At 49.2% G+C, this 24,828-nt stretch overlaps 2 protein-coding genes across 4 annotated transcripts in view; one reads left to right on the top strand and one right to left on the bottom strand.

Annotated features, from left to right (window-relative positions):
* Positions 1-950: 950 nt before the first annotated feature.
* Positions 951-10,452, top strand: SFTPB (surfactant protein B). Of its 2 annotated transcripts, none has more exons than XM_042932891.1 (11): positions 951-1,021; positions 1,347-1,474; positions 1,802-1,873; positions 2,263-2,388; positions 2,972-3,124; positions 3,381-3,470; positions 5,969-6,083; positions 6,241-6,401; positions 7,294-7,374; positions 8,132-8,216; positions 8,349-10,452. In XM_042932891.1, the coding sequence occupies exons 1-10, from the start codon at positions 958-960 to the stop codon at positions 8,192-8,194; spliced, it is 1,053 nt and encodes a 350-aa protein (XP_042788825.1). In that variant the 5' UTR covers positions 951-957; the 3' UTR covers positions 8,195-8,216; positions 8,349-10,452. The 2 variants fall into 2 exon arrangements, with proteins under 2 accessions (XP_042788825.1, XP_042788824.1); XM_042932890.1 differs by having other exon boundaries at positions 5,900-6,083.
* Positions 10,453-17,771: 7,319 nt separating this feature from the next.
* USP39 (ubiquitin specific peptidase 39) overlaps positions 17,772-24,828 on the bottom strand; it is a 29,850-nt gene continuing 22,793 nt past the window's right edge. For both annotated transcript variants that reach the window (XM_042932887.1, XM_042932889.1), the window contains 4 exons: positions 24,207-24,349; positions 21,925-22,060; positions 19,349-19,435; positions 17,772-18,271 (listed from right to left, as the gene is read on the bottom strand). In XM_042932887.1, coding sequence (XP_042788821.1) covers positions 18,224-18,271; positions 19,349-19,435; positions 21,925-22,060; positions 24,207-24,349 — 414 coding nt within the window. In that variant the 3' untranslated portion in view covers positions 17,772-18,223. The remainder of the gene's footprint in view (positions 18,272-19,348; positions 19,436-21,924; positions 22,061-24,206; positions 24,350-24,828) is intronic.

Here is a 24,828-nt window from a genome sequence, read left to right as displayed (position 1 = left end):
AGGGTGCCTCAGTCATCAGATAAACTGATCGCCAAGATGGTGACAAGGAGCTAAGAAGCTAATGCTCTCTACCCCTGCACTCACAGTAGTGTCTGCCCCTTGGCAGGTGGTGAGCTTGTCCCCAGGGTGCACGTCCCCCCCCCCCCCCCAAAATGGGACCTGACCCTGGAGCCTGTGCCGCTGCAGAGGACACTTTCTTTCTCCTGAACCACCAGCTGTGCCCAGCCCCCACCCTGGAGGGGTCCCTAGGGGACATAGGCAGCATCACTGGACAGGGCTGCTCAGAGACACTCTGGAAATCTCATCCCCACAGCCTTGTCTCAGACTCTTGGGACCTTGGGGGGTTTTGTTTGTTCGTTTCATGTAAATGCTCTCTTGAGTAATGACAATCATGAGTCCCTAGAACCAGAGGAATTTTCTGGGAAAAGAGTAAGGAGAGGGTAGAGGTAGGTGGCCTAGGATGGTCCTGGGTTTGCTCCTTCAGTGCTTGCCCAGGGTCAAGAGCCAGGCAGGAAGCCCTTCAAAGCTTGCTCAAGAGTGGAGGAGGCTCGAGGGACGAGGGAAGAAATGGGAGGGGGCTCATTCTGGTTGCCCTGGCCCTGCCTCAGTCTCCTCCATAGCCCAGAGAGATGGGACCAGATGTGGACACTCAGAAGCCTCCAGTAGTCCAGGCTCATGGGACTCAGGGCAGGAGGACAGAAGAGCAGGAACTGGGCATCAAGCAGGAGTCGGTAGTGGAGAGATGGTGGCTGGCAGGAGTGTCACTGCTCAGAAGAGGCAGGGATCAAAGCACCTGGAGGGCTCTCCAGGGCAAAGGCAAACACTGAGGTCCCTGCTGCTCCCACAGAGCCCTGCCCCCACACCCCTCCCCCGCCACACACCCGCACCGCCCCCCCCCCCCCCCCGCCTATTATAAGGGCCCCCGCCCAAGCAGGGTATCCAGGCTGTGGAGGTGACATGGCCAAGTCACACCTGCTGCCGTGGCTGCTGCTGCTCTCCACACTCTGTGGCCCAGGCGCTGGTGAGTCTCCCCAGCCTCTCCTCACCTCCCTCTCACCTGGGGCCAGGTGAGACATCCTGGGCATCTCCATGCTTACTGAGCTCTGGCTCTGAACCAGGCATATCCCTACTTTGTACAATAGCCCCATTTCAAGATGAGCTCAGAGAGGCTCCAGGACTTGTCCAAGGTTCCACAGCTGGTGGGCGCTAGAGCAGGAAAGCAGAGCTATCTGACTTCACCGTGTTTAATGGCCAACTGCTCCCAGTAAATTGGATTTGGAGATTGGGTGAAGTCAGAGTGCCAGATGTGGCCTAAATTCCAAGGTTTCTCTGGCCCCAAACTGCAGCTGACCGGACCGCCTCATCTCTGACTTGTGCCCGGGGCCCTGAGTTCTGGTGCCAAAGCCTGGAGCAAGCCTTGCAGTGTAGAGCGCTGGGCCACTGCCTACAGGAAGTCTGGGGTTACGTAAGAGCTGTGAGTACCACCCATGGATGCACTGAGACTGGAAGTCTGGTATAAAGGGTGTTGGGTAACCTCTGGATGGACTTGTGGGGATTCAAGCCCCACTAGGGGAGGAATAGGATGGATTGGATGGGATGGGATGGATAGGATGGGATGGGATGGGATAAGATGGGATGGATAGGATGGGATGAATGGGATGGGATGGGATGGGATAAGATGGGAGGCAGTTGCCTGTGCCTTAGAGTGTCCTGTCAGCCTCTACCTGCTCTGTTAGCCTAACACACCTGAGCTGGGGGCATGCCCCCCACTCAAGTGCCCCACCTGGGGCCCCCTCCCCAGGATGACCTGTGCCAGGAATGCGAGGACATCGTCCGCATCCTCACCAAGATGACCAAGGAGGCCATTTTACAGGTGATGAGGCCCAGATCCTGGATGAAGCTTATGGGCCAACAGCTGGGGGACAGAGCAGGGCACAGAGGTTAGCCCCCTATAGGAGCCATTTCCAGGCCAAAAGTGAGGCTCAGGTCTGCCTGGGGACTCCAGGATCCTCCTGGCCAGGAGAGGGCCCCGGGAGTGAGCTCAGCAGCACAGCCAGAAATCGTCTTTCCTAAGGGGGAAGAGCCCTCCCTATATCCAACTACTTAATTCCTTGGCACTCTCTGAACTCTAGAGCCCTGGGAGAGGGTGGCCAGTCCGCCTGGTGGTGGTCCTGCATCCAAGGACTCGGGTGGGGACAGATCTCAGAGAGGCCAGCCTGACTGTCCCTTCTCCAACCTTGTCGGCCTCCCACTGCCTCCCAGGACTCGATACGGAAATTCTTGGAGCGTGAGTGTGACGTTCTCCCCTTGAAGCTGCTCGTGCCCCAGTGCCATCACATGCTCGACACCTACTTCCCAGTGGTCATCGACTATTTCCAGAACCAGATTGTGAGAGCCCAGCAACCTCACCTCCAACCTGCCTCCTTGCACAGCCCCCATGCCCACTCATGCCGAGTTACCCACACATACAACACCCCAGCCCCCCCGCCCCCACGTTCCACCCATGGCCTTTCCAGGAAATGCAGTGGTCCTCAGCCAGGTGCCCCAGATCACAGCCCTACCTGCTCCGCTATACCATACAGAGTGGGCCTGCACGGTGGGCTTATAAAGACCCACCACACACCCTCACACCCTTCACACACACTCATACTACACACTCAGTCTCACGTAGAACCCACACCATCACTCATACATACAAACACACTCTCACACCCATGCTTGCACTCATCCATTCTCACAAACATACACCCTCGTGCTCATTCACACACGTTCCCGGACACCTGCCCAAACACTCCACACAGTCCCACCTCTGCCTTTGGGCTCCCCCACCCTTGCCACAGAACCCTAAGCCACAGCTCCCAACCAGCCTGCTGGCCTCCACTCCAGGCTCAAAGCCAGTGGTCTTAGTACAAGTCCTTGAGCCAGGCTGGGCGGAAGTGGGCTCCCTCCCTCACCCTGCATTGTGCCCTAGAACCCAAAGGTCATCTGCAAGTACCTGGGCCTGTGCAGACCTGAGCGTCCAGAGCCAGGGCAAGAGCCGGAGCTGTCAGACCCCCTGCTGGACAAGCTGACCCTCCCCGTGCTGCCCAGAGCCCTCCAGGCGAGGCCTGGGCCTCATACACAGGTGAGGGAGGCCCCCTGCACTGCTGGCCCCTCATACCAGACAGATGGGAATCCAGAGAGCTGGGGCCACAGCCAAGGCCCATAAGTGTTTGCTCTGGGAAGGGCAGAGCCAGAAAGGGAAAAGACGCTCTAAGCAGGGCCTAAAGCAGGAAGGGGAAAGGAGGAGGGGGGGGGGGGGGGGGAGGCGGAGCCCGGAGAATGCCTTCTCCCAGTGTCCAGCCCAGCAGGCCTCACCTGGAGGCGATTCTCTCCCCAAGGACCTCATGGAGCAGCGGTTCCCCATCCCCCTCCCCTTCTGCTGGCTCTGCAGGATGCTGATCAAGCGAATCCAAGCCATGATTCCCAAGGTGAGGCATCCAGGAATACTCGGAGCTGCTCTGCTCTGCAGGCCCTTCCACAGCTCCACCCTCCCCCACTCCTCCTCACACCCATCAAGAGAAGTAGGCAGGGGGGAGACATCGGTGCATTGCCCCCTCACAAGGGACCCCGGAGCTCAGGCTCAGGACCCGGGGGCTGCCGGGGCCTAGGGTTCACTCAACAATTGTAAAGCCCCCCGTCTATGCCAGGCATTGTCCCTACTTTGAACAAAAATGAAAATGACCCAGGTCTTGTCCTCCAGCAGCTCATCATCTGATAGCAAAGAATCCCAGTTGTCTCCGTAGGAAAGGTGCTTTAATTTGTCAAAAGGAGAATTTCTGCAGGTGCATTCCCCATCCCTACCCGCGCCAAACTTGGGAGTCTCCCAGACCTGTAGTGACCATCACCCAGGGTCTCCTCGGCCCAGGGCTGCCCTGCCTTGGAATAGGGTACAAGGTAGCGAGGCCCTGCCCCCTGAGCTCTTCCCAGATGGCAGCTTGCAGTCCTCCTGGCACTGAGGGCTCACAGCAGCGGACAAGGTCCCCACTTTCCCAAGTTGGCACTGTGGGGGGAAAGGGTTTTTGCAGTTAGGTTCAGAGCAGAGAATCAAAACCGATGACGAGAGGGGCTGAGCTGGTTGGTCAGGGAGAGTTTCTGGGGAGGTGGGGATTAAGAGGACAAGGCCCTGGCAGACGAAGGGTCACGGTCAAGAACAGGCATGGCAAGCCTGAGGAACAGAGAGCCAGTGTGGCCATGGCAGGTGGGCCCCAGCAGAGCAGTCGGAGAAGGGGACAGAGGGGCAGGCACTGCTGGGCCATGCGGAAATATCTAAGCCAAGTTAGGAAACACTGGCTTTTGTTGTGAATGCAATCTGCAGCTCTGGAAGGATTTCAAGCAGGGGGATACCGTGATCTGATTCGCTCTTTAGAAAGATGGCTCTCCTACAGTTTGAAGAGCGGATTGGGCAGGTGGGAGGCAAGAATGAAAGGAGAACATTAAGGAGATGATTGCAGTCACCACGGTGAGAGAAGGCGGGCTCACTGGGACTGGGTGACGGGAGGGGCCTGGGAGTGAGGATCTAGGATGGACAACTGCCTTGAGGAACGGGCTCTTTGGTGATGCCACCAGTTGAGATGCATAAACTTGAGAATATACAGGCTTGACCAGAAAACTAAAGCGCTCCTTAGCCATGAAGTCCAAGACGCCTCTGTGCCCTACAAAAGGAGATGTTAAGCAGGTAGCTGAATACCCCCAAGCCTCAGGGGAAAGCTTAGGTCCAGAGACATCCATCTGAGAGTTGCTGGCTGTGGACAAGATTTAAATCTGAGGGAAAGAGTAGGGACATCCAGGGACATGGTGTGGACAGGGTGGAGGAGAAGGCCTGGTTCAGCAAGGGGAAATGCCAGCACCAAAGCATAAGCAACAGCCAGGAAGGAGCAGCAGGGGAGGCGAGGGCACAGTATGGCGTGATGTCATAGAACCAGAGAGAGAAGGAAGCATTTCAAGAAGGAGGGGCTGAGAGCTGCTGTGAGGTGGAGGCAGGCACGACCAGTGTGATGGGGACAGAGGCCCGAATGGAGTGGGCCCCAGGGAGAAGGGAGGACAAGAAGTAGAATGGCAAATATTCACAATTCCTTCAAGAAGCTTCTCCGGGAAGGGAGGCAGAGACAAGTGAGTCATGTTTGTGTGCCGATGAGACTGGCCAGCAGGTGGGAGAAGCAGTGAGGTGGGGGGAGAGCGTAACATAGGGGTGAAGTACTTGAGAAGGTAGGGGCAGGTGTCCAGTGCGCGACAGGCTGGCCTTTGATAGAGCAGGACCACTCCTCTGTCACTAAAGTGGGGAGGTTGAGCCAAGTGTGGATTCTGACACAAGCAGGTGCGAGTATTTGGTGAAATGTATCCCTTCGGAAGGTAGGACACCCCAGAGATGTGCAGTTCACTGTGTCCCGCTCCCAACTCCACCTTCCCAGCAATGGGGGCAGTGGGACCGTGAGCAGGGGTAGACCCAAGGCCAGTCTGTGGCATCCAGCTTTACGCGTATTGATTGAATGAATAAAGGATGAGCGAATGAGCCAGAGTGCTCATCACCTCTGCCTCTCTCCTTGCCCTTCAGCTAGGAGGCTGAGTTTGGGATCAGCATGGGCTGGGGAAACTCCTTGCTTCCCCCAGGGGCTCCTGAAACCAGGGACATGCTGGCTCCAGAAGCCACAAATGAGAGCTAATCCACCTTCAGGGAAACATAGCAAGCCCTGGGTCTGCAGGGAGAAGATACAGGTCTGATTGCACCTATGCCCCGGGCCACCATATGGCCTTGGTGATGCTCACCTGTCTGAGAACAGGGTAGAACCACTAGCGCTGGGCATGGAGTAGATCCTGCCAGGGAAGGTCCCACCCCGCCCTCTCTCTGCCCCCACCCCAGGGTGTGCTGGCCATGACCGTGGGCCAGGTGTGTCACATTGTACCCCTGGTGGTGGGGGGCATCTGCCAGTGCCTGGCCGAGCGCTACACCGTCCTCCTGCTGGACGCACTGCTGGGCCGCGTGCTGCCCCAGCTGGTCTGTGGCCTCGTCCTCCGCTGCTCCAACGAGGACGGTGCTGGCCCAGGTGAGCCTGCTGCCTCAGCCCCCTCCCACTGCCCACTCTTCTCTTCCCCTGCCCCTGGCCTTGCACTACCCTCCCCCTCCCCAGTCCCCCCACACTGCACCAAGCAGGACAGGAACTGAGTACCTCTGCGGAGCAGTCTTCACTGTGTCCTCTCTAGTCCTCACAGCTCTGGAGTCCCTGCCCGGAGAATGGCTACCTGAAGAGTCCACGTGCCACCTCTGCATGTTTGTAACCAGCCAGGCAGGGAACAGCAGTGGGCCGGCCATGCTGCAGGCAATACGCCAGGCCTGCCTCAGCTCCTGGCCGGACAGGCAAAAGGTGCGGGACAGGCACGTGGGGGACTTGGGACCCTGGGCCTGCCCACAGTAGCGGTTGAGCCCAGGAAAGTCTTCCCAGTCAGAGACACACAGAGTGGTCTGACCACTGCCCTTGGGGAGCTCAGCCGGACAGGCCAGGGACCAAAAAAACACGGAACAATAACTCAGGGCAAAACCTGTTAAGGTCACAAGTTGCCTCTGGACGAAGGGCTCGGGCTCCAGAGGACCTGCAGGCCTCCCTCCTGGGCAAAGAACGAGGCCCAGTTATCTATGAGGAGCTGAATAACACCAGGGCCCACTGGAGCAGAAGGGGGCCTGGCCTTCTCTCCAGGGCCCCCGTCCTGTCTTCGCCCCATCCCTCCTCTCAGTGTAACTCACTGGGGACAAACCCACCTATGGAGAGGGCTGGGCTTGAAGGTCCCAGAGTCCAGGACTCAGAGTCCATACAGTAAATTCCCTTCACAAAGTAAAACCCTGAGGGAAGCCTAATGACTACCTTCTCAGGAGGCAGGTTTCTGTATGGTACCGCCCTGCTCAGTGATGTTTAGGGCTCCCCACCGCCCACCAACATCAGGTTGCCAAGACCAGAAGAGCTTTAAATTGGGGGGGGGGGGGGGGATGGGGAGTTGGTGGCACAGGTCAGCCCCTGTGCCTGAGTTTCAAAGCCCTCATCTCCAGTGTCTCTGGCTTTCCCAACAGAAACCCTCCATTTCAGCCCATGCCGGCTCGTTCACAGCCAGAGCTGCTCAGTGGAGGCCGATGGCTGGATCTCCACTGGGTCAGGAGGGAGCCCTGGGGAGATCCAGATAAGGGGAGAGGCCAGGACGGTTAGGTGGGAGAGTCTTGCAATGGGCCCGGTTCTACCCCATGCCTGTTTCTGTCCCCTTCCTCAGTGTGAACAATTTGTGGAGCAGCACATGCCCCAGCTGCAGACCCTAGTGTCCAGGGGTGGGGATGCCCACACCACCTGCCAGGTATGCTCACCCTCCCAGCTGGTGCTGGGACTTTCCTCAGATCCCAGAGCCCCCACCCTCTCTCGTCCATGATCTTCAGAGGCCCTGCTCCTCTGGGCCCAGGGCAACCCCAGGAGGGCAGGCCCAGGACTGGGAGGTCCCCCCATGCTGTTTTTTTTTTTTTTTTTAAATTTTTTTTTCAACATTTTTTATTTATTTTTGGGACAGAGAGAGACAGAGCATGAACGGGGGAGGGGCAGAGAGAGAGGGAGACACAGAATCGGAAACAGGCTCCAGGCTCCGAGCCATCAGCCCAGAGCCTGACGCGGGGCTCGAACTCACGGACCGCGAGATCGTGACCTGGCTGAAGTCGGACGCTTAACCGACTGCGCCACCCAGGCGCCCCCCCCCATGCTGTTTTAACACAGAAAAGATAGTCTCGGATGGGTCAAGAAAAAGCCACAAAACAGAAAAGGAGACATATGGGAAGGGCAGCTTTAAGGAGTGTGGTCTGATGCACATTTGGGGACGGGGGTTGTTCACTGAGCAGTGTGTGCTCGGCAGGGGGTGCGAAGTGAGTGTTCTGGGGCAAGCACCCTACCTCTGCAGGCCCTAAACCCAGAAGGCCCATGGCTCAGGAATGGCTCAAGAGGTCTCACACCAACAGCACCCACCAGGTGGCAGGTGGCAAGCTGCCCCTTCCAGCTGGAGCTTCCTGTCCCCCTCGGAACTGGGAATGGGGAACAGGCCTCAGGCCCTCATGCTGTCCCTGTGGCAGGTCCTGGGGGCGTGTGGGACCACGTCCAGTCCTCTCCAGTGCATCCACATTCCTCACTTCTGATGAGAACTCAAAGCCATGCCAGGTGAGTCCGGGCTTTCTAGCTGAGGGAGGAAGAGGTGGGTGGGTCCTGCACCCATCGGGACAGGGAGCCCCCTGCTCCCCAAGCAGGAAGAGGTGCCCAGTGCTGCTGGTTGCCCTATGCTCCTCCTCACAGGCCACAGCTCAAGGCTCCTGAGGGTCGCTGACAACACCACTTCAAGAATGGCCTCTCTCACACCCTCTCCTCAGAATCCTTGCCGCTGGTGCCAGGCCCAGCTCCCACCTCCCCTGCCCTGTCCCAGGCCCTCAAGGGGAGCTGCAGCCACCCTCTGCACCCACTGATGCTCTGTATTTGATGTACCAAGCCCAACCTTTCCTGAGGTTCAGGGGAAATCAGACTTTGCTGCACAAAAATGTCGTCTCTTCCGACGCCAGGAGCCCCACCATCATCGGATCCCGCCTTCCAGAGACGCACTTCTCTCTCCCTATCATTGTCCAAGTCAGAGGTAGCACCTTGGAGCGTGAGGGGCGAGTCAGATGCAGCCTCTGTGACCAGGTGCCCCAGGACAGGGAAATGAACCTGAGAGCGACAGACATAGCAACCATGGGCTTGAAGTGTCACTGAGAACAAACCTGGCCCACTTTGCCAATATGCTCAGAGCCAGCCCCTAACATGACAGCCATTTATCCATTTGTTCACTCATTTTTTTAAAAAAACGTGGGTGCCTTTGGCCAGGCCACATTCTAGGCACAAGATCTACAGATGGGAATAAAACAATGAACCCCGTGCCCTCCTGGAGCTCAAGCCCCAGGTTCCGACTCTTCCTGCTCCTGAATCACAAGCCCCTGTAGGGGAGGGAGCGTCTGCCCCAACTCAGACCTATCCCACAGGGACCAGATTAACGTTTCCCTCCATCCTAATGACAGCTGAGGGGAACCCTGAGGGCCGGGGAGCTGCCCAGGGACCAGGGCAGTGTCCTCTCCCCAGCAACCAGGGCTTCCGGGACCAGGAAGAGCTGGGTCTTCCAGCCTGTTGAAACAGGAAAAGCAACGGATTGACACAGAGGACCTGAGCTCTGATCCCAACTCTGCCATCAACTGGCCATGAATCCCCAGCCAAGATATGTTGCCCCCTCCCTGCCTCTCATTCTCCTCAGAGGCAAAGGAGGATCGAATAAGGTGGTCTCTAGGATTCTTGGGTTCTTGCATGTGACAAGGCTCCTCCTCAGGCTCCCTGCCGCCTGCCCACACTGAGAAACACCCTTCACTCCCACAGTCACCTTCCCCACCTCCTTTCCCCAGAAAGACGTTAAGCTGGTGCACCACAAACCTGCAGCTTGTAACCTCAGTCCTGTGTCAGTCTTACCTGTCCTGTCTCTAGCCACAGCCCAAGCCAGTGCGACTTCCATCCTCTCTGGGTGTGAGGTACAGCCAAGGCAGCATCTGCTGAAAGAGGTCTGCAAGGGGGGGCCTCCGGCCTGGGAACTTCCGGCCAGACTTCACATTGCGCTGGAGCCAGTCCAGTTCCTACAACACCCAGGAGCTGGGTCCAGGGGAACCCATCAGCCACACAGTCCCTCCCTGGCTCCCAGACGACAACGGGGTAGAAACTGGGGCCTGCCTCACTTGATCTCCACGTGTGCAAGATACTGGCTTTTACAATTATTTTGCTAATACTTTCACAAAGTTCAAATTCAGAAGAATAAAAAAAAATGGGAACATAAAGTACCATAAAAGATGGATAGATGAAGTCAAACTTTTTTTTAAAAATCAGGTCGCAGGGCTCAAGCATGGTGTAAAGCTGACTGGAGAAACTTTCATTATTTGAAATGTTCTGCAGCTTAAGAGCTGTCACTTTAAGATGTAAAAAGGGGTTTTCTTTTTATCTTTTTGTAAAGTAAGCTTCCAACTTTTGATTGAAATTCCAGCATGACTCCATTTCTGCTAGGATTTCTCCCCTCAAAGCTCAGTTGGGGCACGTGCTAAAAATCGGTTCCTCTGTACTACAATACCTGTAACAATTCTAATAACATCTATTGCTTCATACTAAAAGGAAAAAGTTGTTTAAGATGCCCCCCCCCCACCCCCCGAGGGTACCTAGTCATTCTCCTCCTTCACAGAGTAGATGCCCACAGTGCATCCTGTAATGGCTTCCAGCCTGCCCCCACCCCTTCTCCCAAAGAGTCCACTCACTGTGATGAGATGAGGTGGTTAGGGTACCAAAAACTCAAAATACACACCAAAACAAAAAACTGAATAAACCTTTACCATTAAAGATCTAGGTGCCTGGAAGTGCCTCTTTATTTATAAAAGAACTTTTGTCATGTGTCCTGTTATGAAAGAAATACATGTTTAGTATCGAAAACTCAGAAAGGAGTGGAAATCACCCACAATCCTACCAATCCCAGAAAAGGACTAGAGCAGGATGTATACTTTGACACTGAGCTATAGACAGCACATTTTTAATCCATTTTCCCCACATCTGTGCCATTCAAGCTCCAGGGAAAAGCTTTCTATACAATGTGCTCTTGGGGTAAGGATGTTGTACACAAATCCTTGGCCTTTGAATTTGAACTTTTAAGAGGATTTTTGTAAAACTATAGCAGTCTATTGTCTTGGAAGCCATTATTTCAATTACAAGACTAAGACTCTCTTCTAAAGAGAAGAGAGTTTCAAATTTTTTAAAAACTTGGCTGTGAAGACGGTGAGACAAAGCATGAAGGAGGTGAGGCATTGATAATTTACCACCAAAGGGGCATCTAGGTGGCTCAGGTGATTAAGTGTCCGACTTCGGCTCAGGTCATGATCTCACAGCTCGAGGGTTTGAGCCCCACATCGGGCTTTGTGCTGACAGTGCGGAGCCTGCTTGGGATTCTCTCTCTGCCCCTTCCCCTCTCTCTCTGTCTCTCAAAATAAATAAATAAACAGTTTAAAAAATAAACAAAATAATTTACCACTGAAGCCAGTGTGGGAACGAGCTCCTGATAATGGAAGAGGAGGCTTCATTCAACAGGAGGTCAGGAATCGAGCAGCCGGTGGAAGGAGAGAACTGCAGGAAGTGGCTACAGCTGAGACTCAGAGGGTCCCTAAGACACACCCAGTATACTGCACCCCCAGAGCAGGGTAGGAAAGGAGAAGCCCCAGGAGGTGTGGGGGCCTAAGAGCAGAGAGGACTTTCCAGGGTGCAGCATGAGGAGAACACAAGTCCTTTAGAGAAGGCTGCCTCCAACAGGAGATTAGAAAGAGTACAAAACACAGCCTTACAGAGGGACCTAGGCAGACAGGCCTGAGGACTGCCTCAGAGAGTGCTCCCTGCAGTGACACAGAAGAGCAACTCCACCCCCATAGCCCAAGAAGCCATCCAAATCAGCTCTGGACAAAATGGTGGGCCCACAAGAGCCCGTGACTGGGGACAAAGCACTGACAGATCTTGTGGACCTTGAGAAGAGCAGGCACACAGAGAGGGAGACCTAGAGGACCAGGGAGAGCACCATCACCAATACCTCTCCTCATGACCAGGCAGCTGGTAAATCATTCCCAGAGAAAAGGGAAGGAGGATCCAGTGGTTAGGAACCCAAGAGGAGCTGACTATTAAACAAGGAACTGAGTCACTTTCAAATGGAAATATTATATTTTGGGGGCTTAAGAGCCAAAATGAATTCAGTTATAAAGAAATAAAGACAGTTACTTTTATGTCCCCCTGATTAATAACAGATTTAAAATCCACAACACAATCATTATAACATTTTACTATAGGCCATTCCAAACTTTTCTCTGCACATACACAAAAATAGACACAACAGATTTACAACAATGGAAACATCCTACACATGCTGCTTTGTAAACTGAACAACTGCTTTGTTCATTTAAAAATAATCTTTTTGGGGGCACCTGCCTCAGTCAGTGGAGAGTGTGATCCTTGATCTCAGGATTGTGAGTTTGAACCCCACTGGGTATAGAGATTACTTAAAAATAAAATCTTAAGGGGCGCCTGGGTGGCTTAGTCAGTTAAGTGTCCACCTTCAGCTCAGGTCATGATCTCACAGTTCGTCAGTTCAAGCCCTGCGCTGGGCTCTGTGCTGACAGCTCAGAGCCTGGAGTCTGCTTCAGTTTCTGTGTCTCCCTCTCTCTCTGCTCCTCCCTCATTTGCACTCTTTCTCTCTCAAAAATAAATTTAAAAACCATTAAAAAAATTTTTTTTAATCTTTAAAAGATAATAAAAATAATAAGTAAAATAAAAATAAAATAAAATAAAATAAAATAAAATAAAATAAAATAAAATAAAGCAAAATAAAATAAAATTAAAATAATCTTTCCAGGTCAAGATAGTCATCTGTCATCACTGGTAACTGTCACATGATATATTTTTTTCTGGATACAAACTCTTCGCTTTTTTAAACAACTACTGTCAACAGTGTGGTGGAAAATAAAAATCCTGGCTCTTGCATCTTTATTTACTAGTCTATTTTCTTGAAGTCAATCCCAAGACATGAACTTTTGGGGACAAAAACTATGCACATCTTTACTTTTAATATAGGCTGCATTACCGAACTACCCCTCTGCACCAGCTGTACCAATTTCTATCCCAATAGCAAACGCGTACCCCTTCTCCACTCTCAACAAAGCTAAGTAGTAGCAATCTTTCAAATCTTTGCTAATCTAAAATATAAAAATGACCTCCCTGGTTGTTCTACTTTGCATTTCTTCAGTTACTAAGTGAACTTTTTTACATGTTCGTTGGCCATTTACATTTTACCTTTTATGAAATGTCTATTTGGGGCTTTTGCCCAATTTTCCATGGAACTATTCTTTTTATTGTCTTGCCAGTAAAAAGATATCAGGTAAATTCATTTCTTTACTTCACGTTGCAAAATTTACCGTCACGGCAGCTCTTTCTGCCCATGGGTCCTGTCCCCGTGCTTTCATAAATTAAACAACTTTTTGTACCCCTCCCCCCCAAACTTTACCCTGTCATGTCTTTTATATTTAGGTTGTGTTTTCCACGTGTCTATCTCTTCTTTTGTGACTTCTGGCTAAGAAAACATGAATTCCACTTCTTTCTTATGTATGGTTCAGACCAGCCAGAGCCTGAAGGCTCCAAAAGTGGAAGCAAATGTGGAGATCACAGTCATAAAAACATATGACTCTGGTTTAGACAGCAGTGGTGGAAGCAAGCCACGTGTCACCCACAAAGGACCTGAAGCTTCTGCACACAGAACATGACGGTCAGCTCTGACAGTGGTCCCCACCCTTTCAGGGAATGGTGTCTATTGTCACCATCTTGGGTGGGTTTAAAGAGAGAAAAATATTTGTGTGAAAGAAGGGTATGGAGAACACAGACTTAGCACTATATAATTTGCTCGATGAACATTAACAACTAACTCTTAAGTACCAAGCATTTCCCTACGGCTGGGCACAAAAGAAACAGTTCCTATCTGCCCTTTTGGAACTTAGAGTCTAGCTGGGAAGACAGACACTAATCAAAGAATCACAGGGGGAAAAAAAAACGAATACCTCAGGTGTGATACGTGCTATCAATCAGAGATAAATGGTACTGAGGAGGTATGAGAGGTCAGAGAGGTGAAGAAAGAGCAAGTTAAAAGGGAAAGAGCACCCCTAGCAGAGGAAGCAGATGGCATAAAGGCCTGCATTTTGTGGCACATCTGAGCGATGGAACGAATGACAGTGAGCCTGGGATCAAGGACCAGAAGAAACTTCCCAAGTGAGGCTGAGAGGCTAAGGACTTCCATCTTTATCCTAAGAGCCAACAAAATGTCTTCAGTGGGAGATCGGGGTATGGGGGAGAAACACTTGGTTAGGTGTGTGCTTTAAAGGACTGGTCTGGCCAAAGTGTGAATGAATTGGGGGGGAGGGGACAAGGGAATGGGATGAGACCTGTTAGAGGACCACTGTAAACAGCAACTAGCAAGAGCTTAGACTAGAATGACAGGGCCTGTGCAGAAGTCACATGGATCAGATGGGGACTCCAATTGAAGCTAATTGTCCCAGATACAGCATCTTTACTGACACAGCACTGCCCCTGGCCCTTGGCATGCTGCTTTGGCTCCTTTCTCTCCATACCAGTTTATAAAGCTCACCAGAAATAGTTGCTTTCACCTGACAAGCCCAACAGTACACCTTCACAGTGTTGCCTCAGGACAATGTCTATTCTCTTGCTCTACAATAATGCCATTCACAGACATCTTGATCACCCTGACTTCCACAAAGTATCACACTAGTGTACTATACTATTGACATTATGATGATGTCATTTGAAGAACAGGAAATAACAAGTATTTTTTTTAAGTTTATTTATTTTGAGAGAGACAGACAGTGCCAGTGGGGGGGGGGGACCAAGAGGGAGGGAAAGAGAGAAAGAATCCCAAGCAGGCTCCGCTCTGCCAGCTGCAGAGCCTGACATGGGGCTCAAACCCACGAGCCATGAGATCATAGCCTAAGCTGAAACCAAGAGTCAGACACTTAAGCAACTGAGACACTCAGATGCCCCAGGTACTTTAGGTATCTTAGTAAGACATAAGCAAACAAGACAGTGAGATTTAACCCTAGAACAGTTCAGGGGCCTGCCACCTCAGAGAAGTTTCTGGGGTCTACAGTGTGGTCTAGAGTATAACAAAATATCCCCTCCTTTGTGAAAGACAGGTTGCTGTACTTCACAGCACCTGTCACCACAACCCCACCACCTGCCCAGGCAGGTCCAAAGAAAAAGGGCCAATGTTTGGTAGGGTTTTTTGGTTTTTGGGGTTTTTTTTGCTTCTGGAGACAACATATACCACATTTATGTGCCAACAGAGGCTTATACATGGGCTCAACAACACAGACTTCCCCTCCCCGACCTGAGCAGCATTTCTGAATATCTAATTTGCCAACAGCAAGAATTAACAGTGAGTATGGCACTATTCCTTGTGGGCATCAGCCAGCTACCTGGTGCAGGCTGATTATACCCTCTGTTATGGAGGCAGAGATCTGTCCTCAGAGGAATAGAAACACATTCTGGATATGGATTTGCCTTCCCTGCCCCTGTTTCTAGGAGCAACACCATCCCATGGATTCTCAGAATGCCTTATCAACCATCTTGGCATTTCATGCAGCAACTGGTGAAGGAACTGTCTTCACAGCAAAGGATGCTCAGCAATGGGCTCATGTCCATAGATTTAACTGGCCTTAACACATACACCTATCATCTGGAAGGAGCTAGCCTCACTGAAAGGTAGAATGGCTTACTGAAAACTCGGCTACAATACCAGCCGGTGCTCATCTTACAGGATGCAGTACATGCTTTGATTCATTATATGGTGCTCTCTCCCCCATCGCCAAAATACATAGATCTAAAAAACGGGTGGATGTTGGTGTGATTCCTCTTTTACGCCTAACAACCTTGCAGGATTTTTGCTTCTGTCCCAGCAACTTTAAGCTTTACTTGTTTAGAGATCTTCATTCCCAAGAGAGAAATGCTTCCACCAGAGAAAACAATAATGGTTCAACTCAGAAGAGCAGACTATCACATGGACATTTGGGGCTCCTTATGCTACTAACCCAACTAGGCAGGTGGGGGGGGAGGGGGGGAAGGGAGGGACAGGTGGAGAGTGTCATCGCCTTGTCAGAGTGACTGATCCTGATTCCCAAGATAAAATTGGGTTGCTCTTACAAAATGCAGGCAAGATGGCCTATGTCCAGTAGTAAAGGTTAACAGAAAACTACAGCAACCCAAAGGGGGTGGGGGGGCAGGATGATTAGTCAGGTCCTTAGGGACTAAAGATCTGGGTCACCCTCCCACGTACACAGCTCCAACCAGCTCAGGCTCGGGCTGAGGGCAGACTAGATTCAGAAGGAGGAATGGAAGAAGTATGCATATCAATTGCAGCCTTTGCCCTGTTACAGAAATACTGACTGTAACTTTATTTTCTACTTGCTTGTTATATACACATGATAATGTGTAGATGGAAACCATTTTTTCTCTCCTTTCCACTTTTTTTTTTTTAACGTTTATTTATTTTTGAGACAGAGAGAGACAGAGCATGAATGGCAGAGGGGCAGAGAGAGAGGGAGACACAGAATCGGAAGCAGGCTCCAGGCTCCGAGCCATCAGCCCAGAGCCTAACGCGGGCCTCGAACCCACAGACCGCGAGATCGTGACCTGAGCTGAAGTCAGACGCTCAATCAACTGAGCCACCCAGGCGCCCCTCCACTTTCATTTTATAAACCACTTGTTGGAAATTAACTTCACAATTTAGTCTTTAGGTAACAGAATATTCAGTGGGACTATGACTGGATCGGAAGAGTAACCGATATAGCCATCGGTTGATACAGGACTCTTAGGACATCTCATTTTAGGAAAGGTTGAAAACATTCACTTGTAAGAAGGGGAGCAGTTTTTTGTTAGGCAGAAATACAGAATTGTTTTGTTGCTGTTGCATAGGAGTTTAAATGTGCATAAAAGAGTGTAAATGGAAGCTGAGTCATCGAGGGGTGGACTGTACCTATTACCAATTTAGTGCCTCTCAACTCCAAATTCAACCCTTTTCGCCTGCTCTGTGAAGGTGAATTCGAGCCCTTTAGATTTTTCCTTGCCAGCTGCCATCGATGCTTTGTCTAAAGAGGGTGCTGGAGACAGCCTACAGGAACACAGGGCTCCGCGTCCCAGTTCCAGCGTGCTCACTCGAAAGCAACACGTGCAGCCTTCTCCAGCAGCAGGCTGTCGTGGTGCTCGCAGTCTCCGGTGCCTGGCTCCTACGGTACACACCAGCTTCACCCAGCTCTCCTCTCCTCCTCAGGTAGTTTGGAAGAGGAGTGAGACGCCTCCCCATAAACGCACTAGAAAGACCTCTGACAGGTTCCAGCCGTCAGACTTTCAGCAAGATCTGGATCTCAGCCTCAGACACCATGTCAGCCCCAGGTAGCAGCTGTTCCTTATACCTGCTATTCCTACATTCTTCAGAGTTCTCTTGTTACCAGCCAATCCCTTGTTACTTCAATCCCCGGTTACAGTTAATAATTCTTGAAATTAAGCTTTCCCTGATTAAGTTACTGTATGGTTTCTCTCTTCTAACTGGACCTGGACTAAGCTGGCACTAGCTCAGACTAGACAGTGGAAGAGTTGATGAAAGTAGGGAGATTCAAGAGACACAAGATTAAATCGACAGGACTTGGTAATAGATTAGACAAGGGAAATAGGGGCAGGGGGAGGAGGACTCCTGCATAAATGTCCAGTTTATACAACTAAATGAAGGTGAACCTTTCTCCAGACTGTTCCTAATCAATGACTGAACTTGAAGAAAGCCATCTCTGAATCATTCTTCTGACCAGCACTCTGTGCTCTGGGCTCCCCATTGGCCTGGCTGAGGCTTTCTCAGAATTGTACTGCAGTCAGATGCTCTTCCTACCTTCCTTCCTTCCCTCCTCCCTCACACACCCCTGCACTGTAGGCTGAAACCACCCACCTCCAGACATCTAGCTAGGCAAAATAACTCACTGCTTTTAGTCAGCTATTTTGTTACCTAGAGACAAACTGCATCCCAAATGACAAAGCACCCACAAGCAGATAAATAGCCTAAGGGAAGGATATAAAACAAGAGGCTGGTTTAAAAACAGGAAAACATTTAATCCACTCCAAAAAACACATCAGGAACCACGGGAAAAATACCTATGATGGAAGAAGGATGTTGCTGGCTTCATGCTCTTATTCCTAGAATCCTGAGGCTCTGATGCTTAGAAGATATTATCTGGTCCTTCAGCTACTCCCAGATACCCAGAAATAAATTACACACATCTGTAAAAAGAGTTCTGGCCTGCTGAAGCTAGGGGGAGCTAGACAGAAAGGAGAAAGGAGCATCGATCTATAATCACCTGATGAAAGAGCAGCCAGGTGGCAGCCCAGAGCCATCCCAGGTGGGTGGGCCCCTCTGACGTGAACCAGAACCCACAAAACGGGATGGCCCAGGGAATGCGCCAGTCAGCCTACGTTCAGCAATAACTTTGATACTACTACATCTTCAGCCAAAGCCCCAGGGAGCAAAGCCCTAAACTCCTCCTTCAAGCCCCCTGCTGGTTGGTCTCATCATTATCTCGCCTCTTCCAAATCTGTAAGAAATTAATACAACAGACATGTAGCAGCTGGCATTCATCCACACATATCTATCAAGTGCCTCTCCTACCCTAAGCAATGGACAACCTGTCCCTCCACTTCCATATTTGTATGCCCCCTGAAACTAACTCGTAATAATCTTTCAGAAAATTCCCTTTTGCTTCTCTCCTCACTTTCCATCCCAAACTCACTTTCTAAAAATGAACTCATAATTAAGCCTATAACCATAGACAAAGTCATTAAAGAAAGAGTTATCTCTAGGGGCGCCTGGGTGGCTCAGTCGGTTAAGCGTCTGACTTCAGCTCACGTCACGATCTCACAGTCCATAAGTTCAAGCCCCGCGTCAGGCTCTGTGCTGACAGCTCAGAGCCTGGAGCCTGCTTCAGATTCTGTGTCTCCCTCTCTCTCTCTGCCCCTCCCCTGGTCATGCTCTGTCTCTCTGTCTCAAAAATAAATAAAAACATTAAAAACTTTAAAAAAAAAAAAAAGAGACTTATTTCTAGAATGAAAAGCATCTCCCTTCCTTTTTATAAGGCTATTGCTTTCTCTTAGTCTCAGTCTTCCTTCTTTGTTAGGTACCAGGACAGTTATAAGAAGTAGAGATACTCTGCTCCACGAGTTCTCAATCCAATAGAGAAGACAGTTAAAATAAGGTTGGTGTTCTAGCAAAGACATGCAGAAAGCGCATGGGGTCACGAAGAGTGGTAACTTGACTTAGGATGCTGGGGAAAGCTTGAGAGCCGACTCCTAGTTGGGTGTCCTGATGATTCTAAGCTCTTCCTCCTTGAAACCAAACCACATACATCTGTAAAACTAACCTAGCCACACATATAACCTCCTTGCTCATCCATAAATCTTCTAAGATTCCCTGCCCTTCTCTTTTCTGACAATCACTCCTGGGCTCTCAGGGCAATCTGATCTTGGCCCCACCTCACTCCTCAGTGCATCCCAACAGGTACCCAGTCTAACCAAGGCTTTAACTCAATCCCACTTCCTGCCTTGACTCACATCATTCCTCTCACCGGCCTCACACCCCGTCTGTTCAACACTCACCAAGTTTGTGCCCAACCCACCTGAATGTAAGCCTCCGACAGCGTGATCATCTGGGGAAGGATGTCAGTCACCTGGAGGTCTTGTAATTCATACCACTTGCCTGTCCCCTGCAAAAAAGTATGAAGAAATGGGTTAGTCTGCTCCCTAAAACCAAAAGGTGTAGAAAGAAAAGACTGCAGCAAAAAGCGAGAAAAATCAGAAGAACAGCCACTAGACTATCACTCAGCAAGAGTCATATTAAGAGGGTGCATGACTTCTGCTGCCATCATTCAATTTAAAGAGTTCTTGGGGTGCTGATTTTGGCAAACTCAATCCCTGCCTCGGATTCCTCGAAGTACAGTGGAGTCTCCCAACACTTTTAAGAATTTAGATGGGGAGGGGCGCCTGGGTGGCTCACTCAGTAAGCTTCTGACTTCAGCTCAGGTCATGATCTCACGGTTTGTGAGTTCGAGCCCCGCGTTGGGCTCTGTGCTGATAGCTCGGAGACTGGAGCCTGCTTCGGATTCTGTGTCTTCCTCTCTCTCTGCTCCTCCCCCACTTGTCCTCTGTCTCTCTCTGTCTCTCAAAAATAAATGTAAATAAATAAATAAATAAATAAATAAATAAATAAATAAATAAATAAATAAAAAGAATTTAGATGGGCAATAAAGAGAAAAAAGAGGAAGCCCTCTACTCCTCACCTAAGATGACTCCTTGTTGCCCATAAATGTTAGATTAGACACAGTTAGCAGGTGCAATGTTAACTACTGGGAAACTTAAAAGTAGACATCCCCACCCCCAATGACAGAGAACACAGCAACAGCCAAGAAAAGCGTCCTTCATGGACACTGTTCACAATACTAACCCATTTCCTTTGGACTATAAAACCTGTGCGGCAAATTCAGCAAAATCTACCTTACTTCATGCTGCCATAAACAAGGGGGAAAAGAAGTTTCTGGATTATGGCAGAGGCACTTCTGGAAGCTCACCTGCCTCATCCATCCAAACTTCAAAGAAATGCCAAAGATAGATACTACAGACTATAGATATTCCAGATAGTCAATAGTTCAGAATATACAAAACCTTGAGCTTTTGTTAAAGCTCAAGATCATGTAATCAAGTCCCCATTCCTGTTTCAAGTAGTGGTTAAGAACATGGTGGAACTAATTATCTGGGTTCAAAGCCCAAATCTATCAACTTCAGATAAATTACTCAAACTCTGAGCCTACGTTTCCTTGTTTGTAATTAAAAAAAAAAAAAAAAAAAAAAAAAAAAAAGGTAGGTAGGGTGCCTGGGTGGCTCAGTTGGTAGGACATCTAACTAACTCTTGGTTTCAGCTCAGGTCATGATCTCACAGTTCGTGGGTTCTAGCCCCGGGTCAGGATCCATGCTGGTAATGCAGAGCCTGATTGGGATTCTCTCTCTCCCTGTCACTGCCCCTCCCCCTCTAGCACATGCACAGGCTCTCTCTTTCTCAAAATAAATAAACAAACATGGGGTGCCTGGGTGGCTCGGTCAGTTAAGCATCTGACTTCAGCTCAGGTCATGATCTCACAGTTCGTGGGTTTGAGCCCCATGCCGGGCTCTGTGCTGACAGCTCAGAGCCTTGGAGCCTGCTTTGGATTCTGTGTCTCTTTCTCTCTCTGCCCCTACCCCACTCATGCTCTCTCTCAAAAAAATGAATAAACATTAAAAAAAATTTTTTTTAATAAATGCTAAAATAGAAAAGAATGGTACCATTAACACCTATCTTATAGGTGTATTTTAAAAGTACAAATAAGATGAACATACACTGAGCGCTTGGCATACTTTCCAGTGCACAGTAAAATGCTTGACAAACAGAGCTAGTTATTATTAAACTCATAGTCCCAGACGACTAATCAAACTAAAACAATCTGTGCTAATAACCTGTGTGATACCAAATATATCTTAAGTACATGTTTCATCCTTTTCAGTTTGAGACAAATTCAAAAAAGTTTTTAGCTGAAAGGAAGCCTTTAGACCAGTGCTTCATAAACTTTAATTATATACCAGAGGGTCTTGTTAAAATGCGAATTCTGATTCAGTTGGTTTGGGTGGAGCCTAAGATTCCACATTTCTAGTGAGTTCTCATATGATGTCAATGCTGCTAGAAAGAGGATTCACTCCACTTCAGGTGGTAAGGCTCTAGTCTAGGACAGTGGTGTTTAACCTTGGCTTCACAATGGAATCTCCTAGATAACTTTAAACATCATGATGCCTGGCTCCCACCTCCCGATAATCTAATGCAGTCTCTTAACTCTGACTGACATTTTGAGCCAGATAAATTAATTGTTACGGGGGCTACCTATGCACTGTAGGATATTTAGCAGCATCCCTGACCTCTATTCCAGGTGAAAACCAACAGGCATAAATTCCATTGTTCTAATGTACTTAGCCTGGAGTGGCCTAGGCATCAGGATTTTAAAATCTCCCTAGGTGAGTCCAATGTGCAGCCAAAATTGAGAACCACTGCCTGAAACTCACCACTGACAGCTCTATTACTTGCAGAGCTCCAAAGTCAAGGTCAAGAGAGGACAGACTGAAGAGAGCTGCCCATTGAAATGCCAAAGGAACAACCGCCATTTTTACCACTCACATGATGAAGCACATGGATCCGGTAGGAGCCCTCAGAGGGCTTGCCATCATGGACGATGTTGGCGATGAGGTCGTACGTGGTATTTTTGTGTACTGCTTGTACTTCTTCAGACAAGTATTCTCTCAGATCCACATTTCTGGTGATGAAGAAAAGAAAGCCAAGAGATCAAAGGATACAGAGGTTAGCTGTCCTACACCAGTGGACCACAGAGTTATTGGACCCTAGTTTAGGACCTGAAACAAGGCAGGCTGGCAGAGCCATGGAAGCCCAGGTTGGGGGAAATTCACATACTTTGCCACAAAAATGAGTTAAACTAGAAAGACTGGCTCTACAGGAAAAGTACATTTTAGAAGCACGTCTAACCACTAAAAAGGCACAGCCTAGAGTCCTTCAGATTAGAAATGGAATGAGGGCTCTGCCCCTTCAGAGCCATGTGTGAGTTTAAGCAGGTTACACAACCTAAGGCTCTTGTGTGATATGAGAATGAGCGTCACCATCTCCTCTGGGACAGTGAGATGAAAGGAGAGGCTAAGTCTAACACCTTACCCTCTGCCCCGTCCAGGAATCCCGCAGCCACAATGTTTGGGGACGCCTGGTCCCTAGCATCCCTCCCCGGGAACTGCCCTGGAGTCAAGAGCACTCCCTCCTACCAGGAACACACTGGTGACTGTGGCAATTCATAAGAGTCCAGTTCTGAAAGAAATCCCCAATACATGGGCCTTCAAAGGAAGGTTCTCTGTGGTCCACTCAAGGTGGCAGAGAGCTGGCTTTCATGGGCCCCAATTTCACTCTACTTATCACATAGACAAGATGCTAGTGAAGAAGAGTGTGGGAAAAGCAAGTAAGAGATTCCCCTGTAATGCTAACTACAAAGGTTACCTCTCTTCAACTCAGATTCTTGGTGATCTCTGAACCAGGAAAAATAAAATGCTATACCTGGAAGGACCAATAGGATTCATCTAGACCAAGCCTCTCATTTTACCCATGTGAGAATAAATCCAGAAAATATGCAAATGACCTGTCCAAAGTCACAAAGCTTGGATGGTACAGAACTCAGGCCTCTTTAATTTCAGAGACTACCCTCTTAAACACTACAAAGAATTAAGAATTAGAACGATCTTTCTTTCTTTCTTTCTTTTTAAAGATTTTACTTTTTAAAGTAATCTCTATACCCAACATGAGACTTGAACTCACAATGCCAAGATCAAGAGTCGCATGCTCCACCTACTGAGCCAGCCAGGTACCCCATGGAACCATTTTCAAAAGAGAAAACTGGCAGTCTTGATATGGTTTGGGGAACTGAGAAACGGAGAGGGATGGAGAGAGAAAGAAAAGAAGGGACGGAGAGGGATGGAGAGAGAAAGAAAAGAAGGGACGAGCATGGATACGTTAGAGCTCCCAAACTACTTTGTGAAGGTTTAAAAACAACAACCCTAATGAGCTAAACAACAAGTTAATCCTATCATATATCCACCCAAATCCTTCTCAATAAGAAAGTGCCTTAGGGCTCCACTCTTCCTTACCTAAATGCCAGCACACAGAGACCCACACTTCCTCCTGCTAGCCCTCCCACCAGGTCTCTCCGGGTTCTCAGAGAGATCTTCTTCAGAGTATGAAAACCATGTCTCTTGAGAACTGAAAACCAACTGTCTATCTCCAAAAGGACCTTGCAGATTTCTGAGTTAGAAAGTAGCAAATTAAAAGCATCTGGTACAACTTCTCCCAGTTTGCATTAAAATACTCATAAATGTTCATAAAGAGACAACTGCATGATAAACTAAAAATAAGACTATACATCAAAATTTATGTTTCTCACCAATAGAAATTAAACACATTCCAGATTTTACCTGGCAAAAAATAAGACAGAAGGACCCCAAGATGGCAAGACAAATCTGGAACCATCCCCACTGTCCATGCCTAACCACAGTATGCAAGAAGATGCAATGACCAGCAAACAGATGGACAGACTCGGGGTCATCTTTGAATCCAGGCAGAATCCTACCTGTCCTGCCCTGCTTTCATCCAGTTTTCCCTATATGGAAAGACTACATTTTCCAGCAAGCAACAGGCGAGGAGGAGAAAGGACTGCCTCTAGGGACACATCCATCCCTGAGGTCCCTGAAATATTTGTATCCTTCCAAGAACTCTTAACTTACATAGTGTATGTAGGCTCTATTCCCAGCAATCTCTAAATAAGACAGTCCAAAATTAATAATAGTATAAAAATATAAAAAATTTAGGCTCACTCTCCCTGAGAGTAAGAGAAGCAGGGTAATACTCACGTAATAGGGAAGTTGACAATAGTTGGATTCTTCTCCACAAAGAAATTGTTCTTAGTGAATCTCTTAATACAAAAGATTAGATACGGAGGCAGCTTGGTGAGCTGGAAGCGCTTTAGAAAGTTTTCCTTGTAGGTCTTATATTCCTAGAGAGAGAGAGACGGGGGAGAAGAAAATTATCAAATTAGTGTTGGAGTATCAGGACAGGGGCAGGAGGAGTATCAGGACAGGGGCAGGAGTTCTGTTTTGGTTTGGATTTTTAAATATAATTCTGCCTTACACTTAAGAATTCAGAAGACACCTGATTGCAGAAGCCATGTTAAGGTCTTAGGAACAGTAACACGACTAAGACTACCTAAAATACAAGTGGGGAACATGTTTAAGCCAGTACATGAACATACTGCTGAATTCTACCCATAGCAATGTGGGTATCCATTTCTACAAGGAAAACAAAAATGTCAAATGAAAAAGAGGAGTTGTTAAAAGCTGCAGAAATAAAACAAAACCATGAGAGCATCACTTAATTCAAAATAAGGAAGAAGTTGCCGACTATTCAGTAGAGGCGTACTGCCATGGAATAAGTACTTCTGAAGCAGTGAAGGCCCCTTCATCAATGAGGATATTC

Source organism: Panthera leo, chromosome A3 (assembly GCF_018350215.1).
Source record: "Panthera leo isolate Ple1 chromosome A3, P.leo_Ple1_pat1.1, whole genome shotgun sequence".
Taxonomy (NCBI): domain Eukaryota; kingdom Metazoa; phylum Chordata; class Mammalia; order Carnivora; family Felidae; genus Panthera; species Panthera leo.
This window is presented reverse-complemented; position numbering and strand designations above follow the sequence as displayed.

Coding starts and splice junctions, on each gene's coding strand:
- SFTPB (XM_042932890.1), top strand. CDS start 958: ATGGCCAAGTCACACCTGCTGCCGTGGCTGCTGCTGCTCTCCACACTC. Junction 1,475..1,801: donor TCTGGGGTTACGTAAGAGCT/GTGAGTACCACC, acceptor CCCCCTCCCCAG/GATGACCTGTGCCAGGAATG. Junction 7,375..8,131: donor ATGCCCACACCACCTGCCAG/GTATGCTCACCC, acceptor TCCCTGTGGCAG/GTCCTGGGGGCGTGTGGGAC.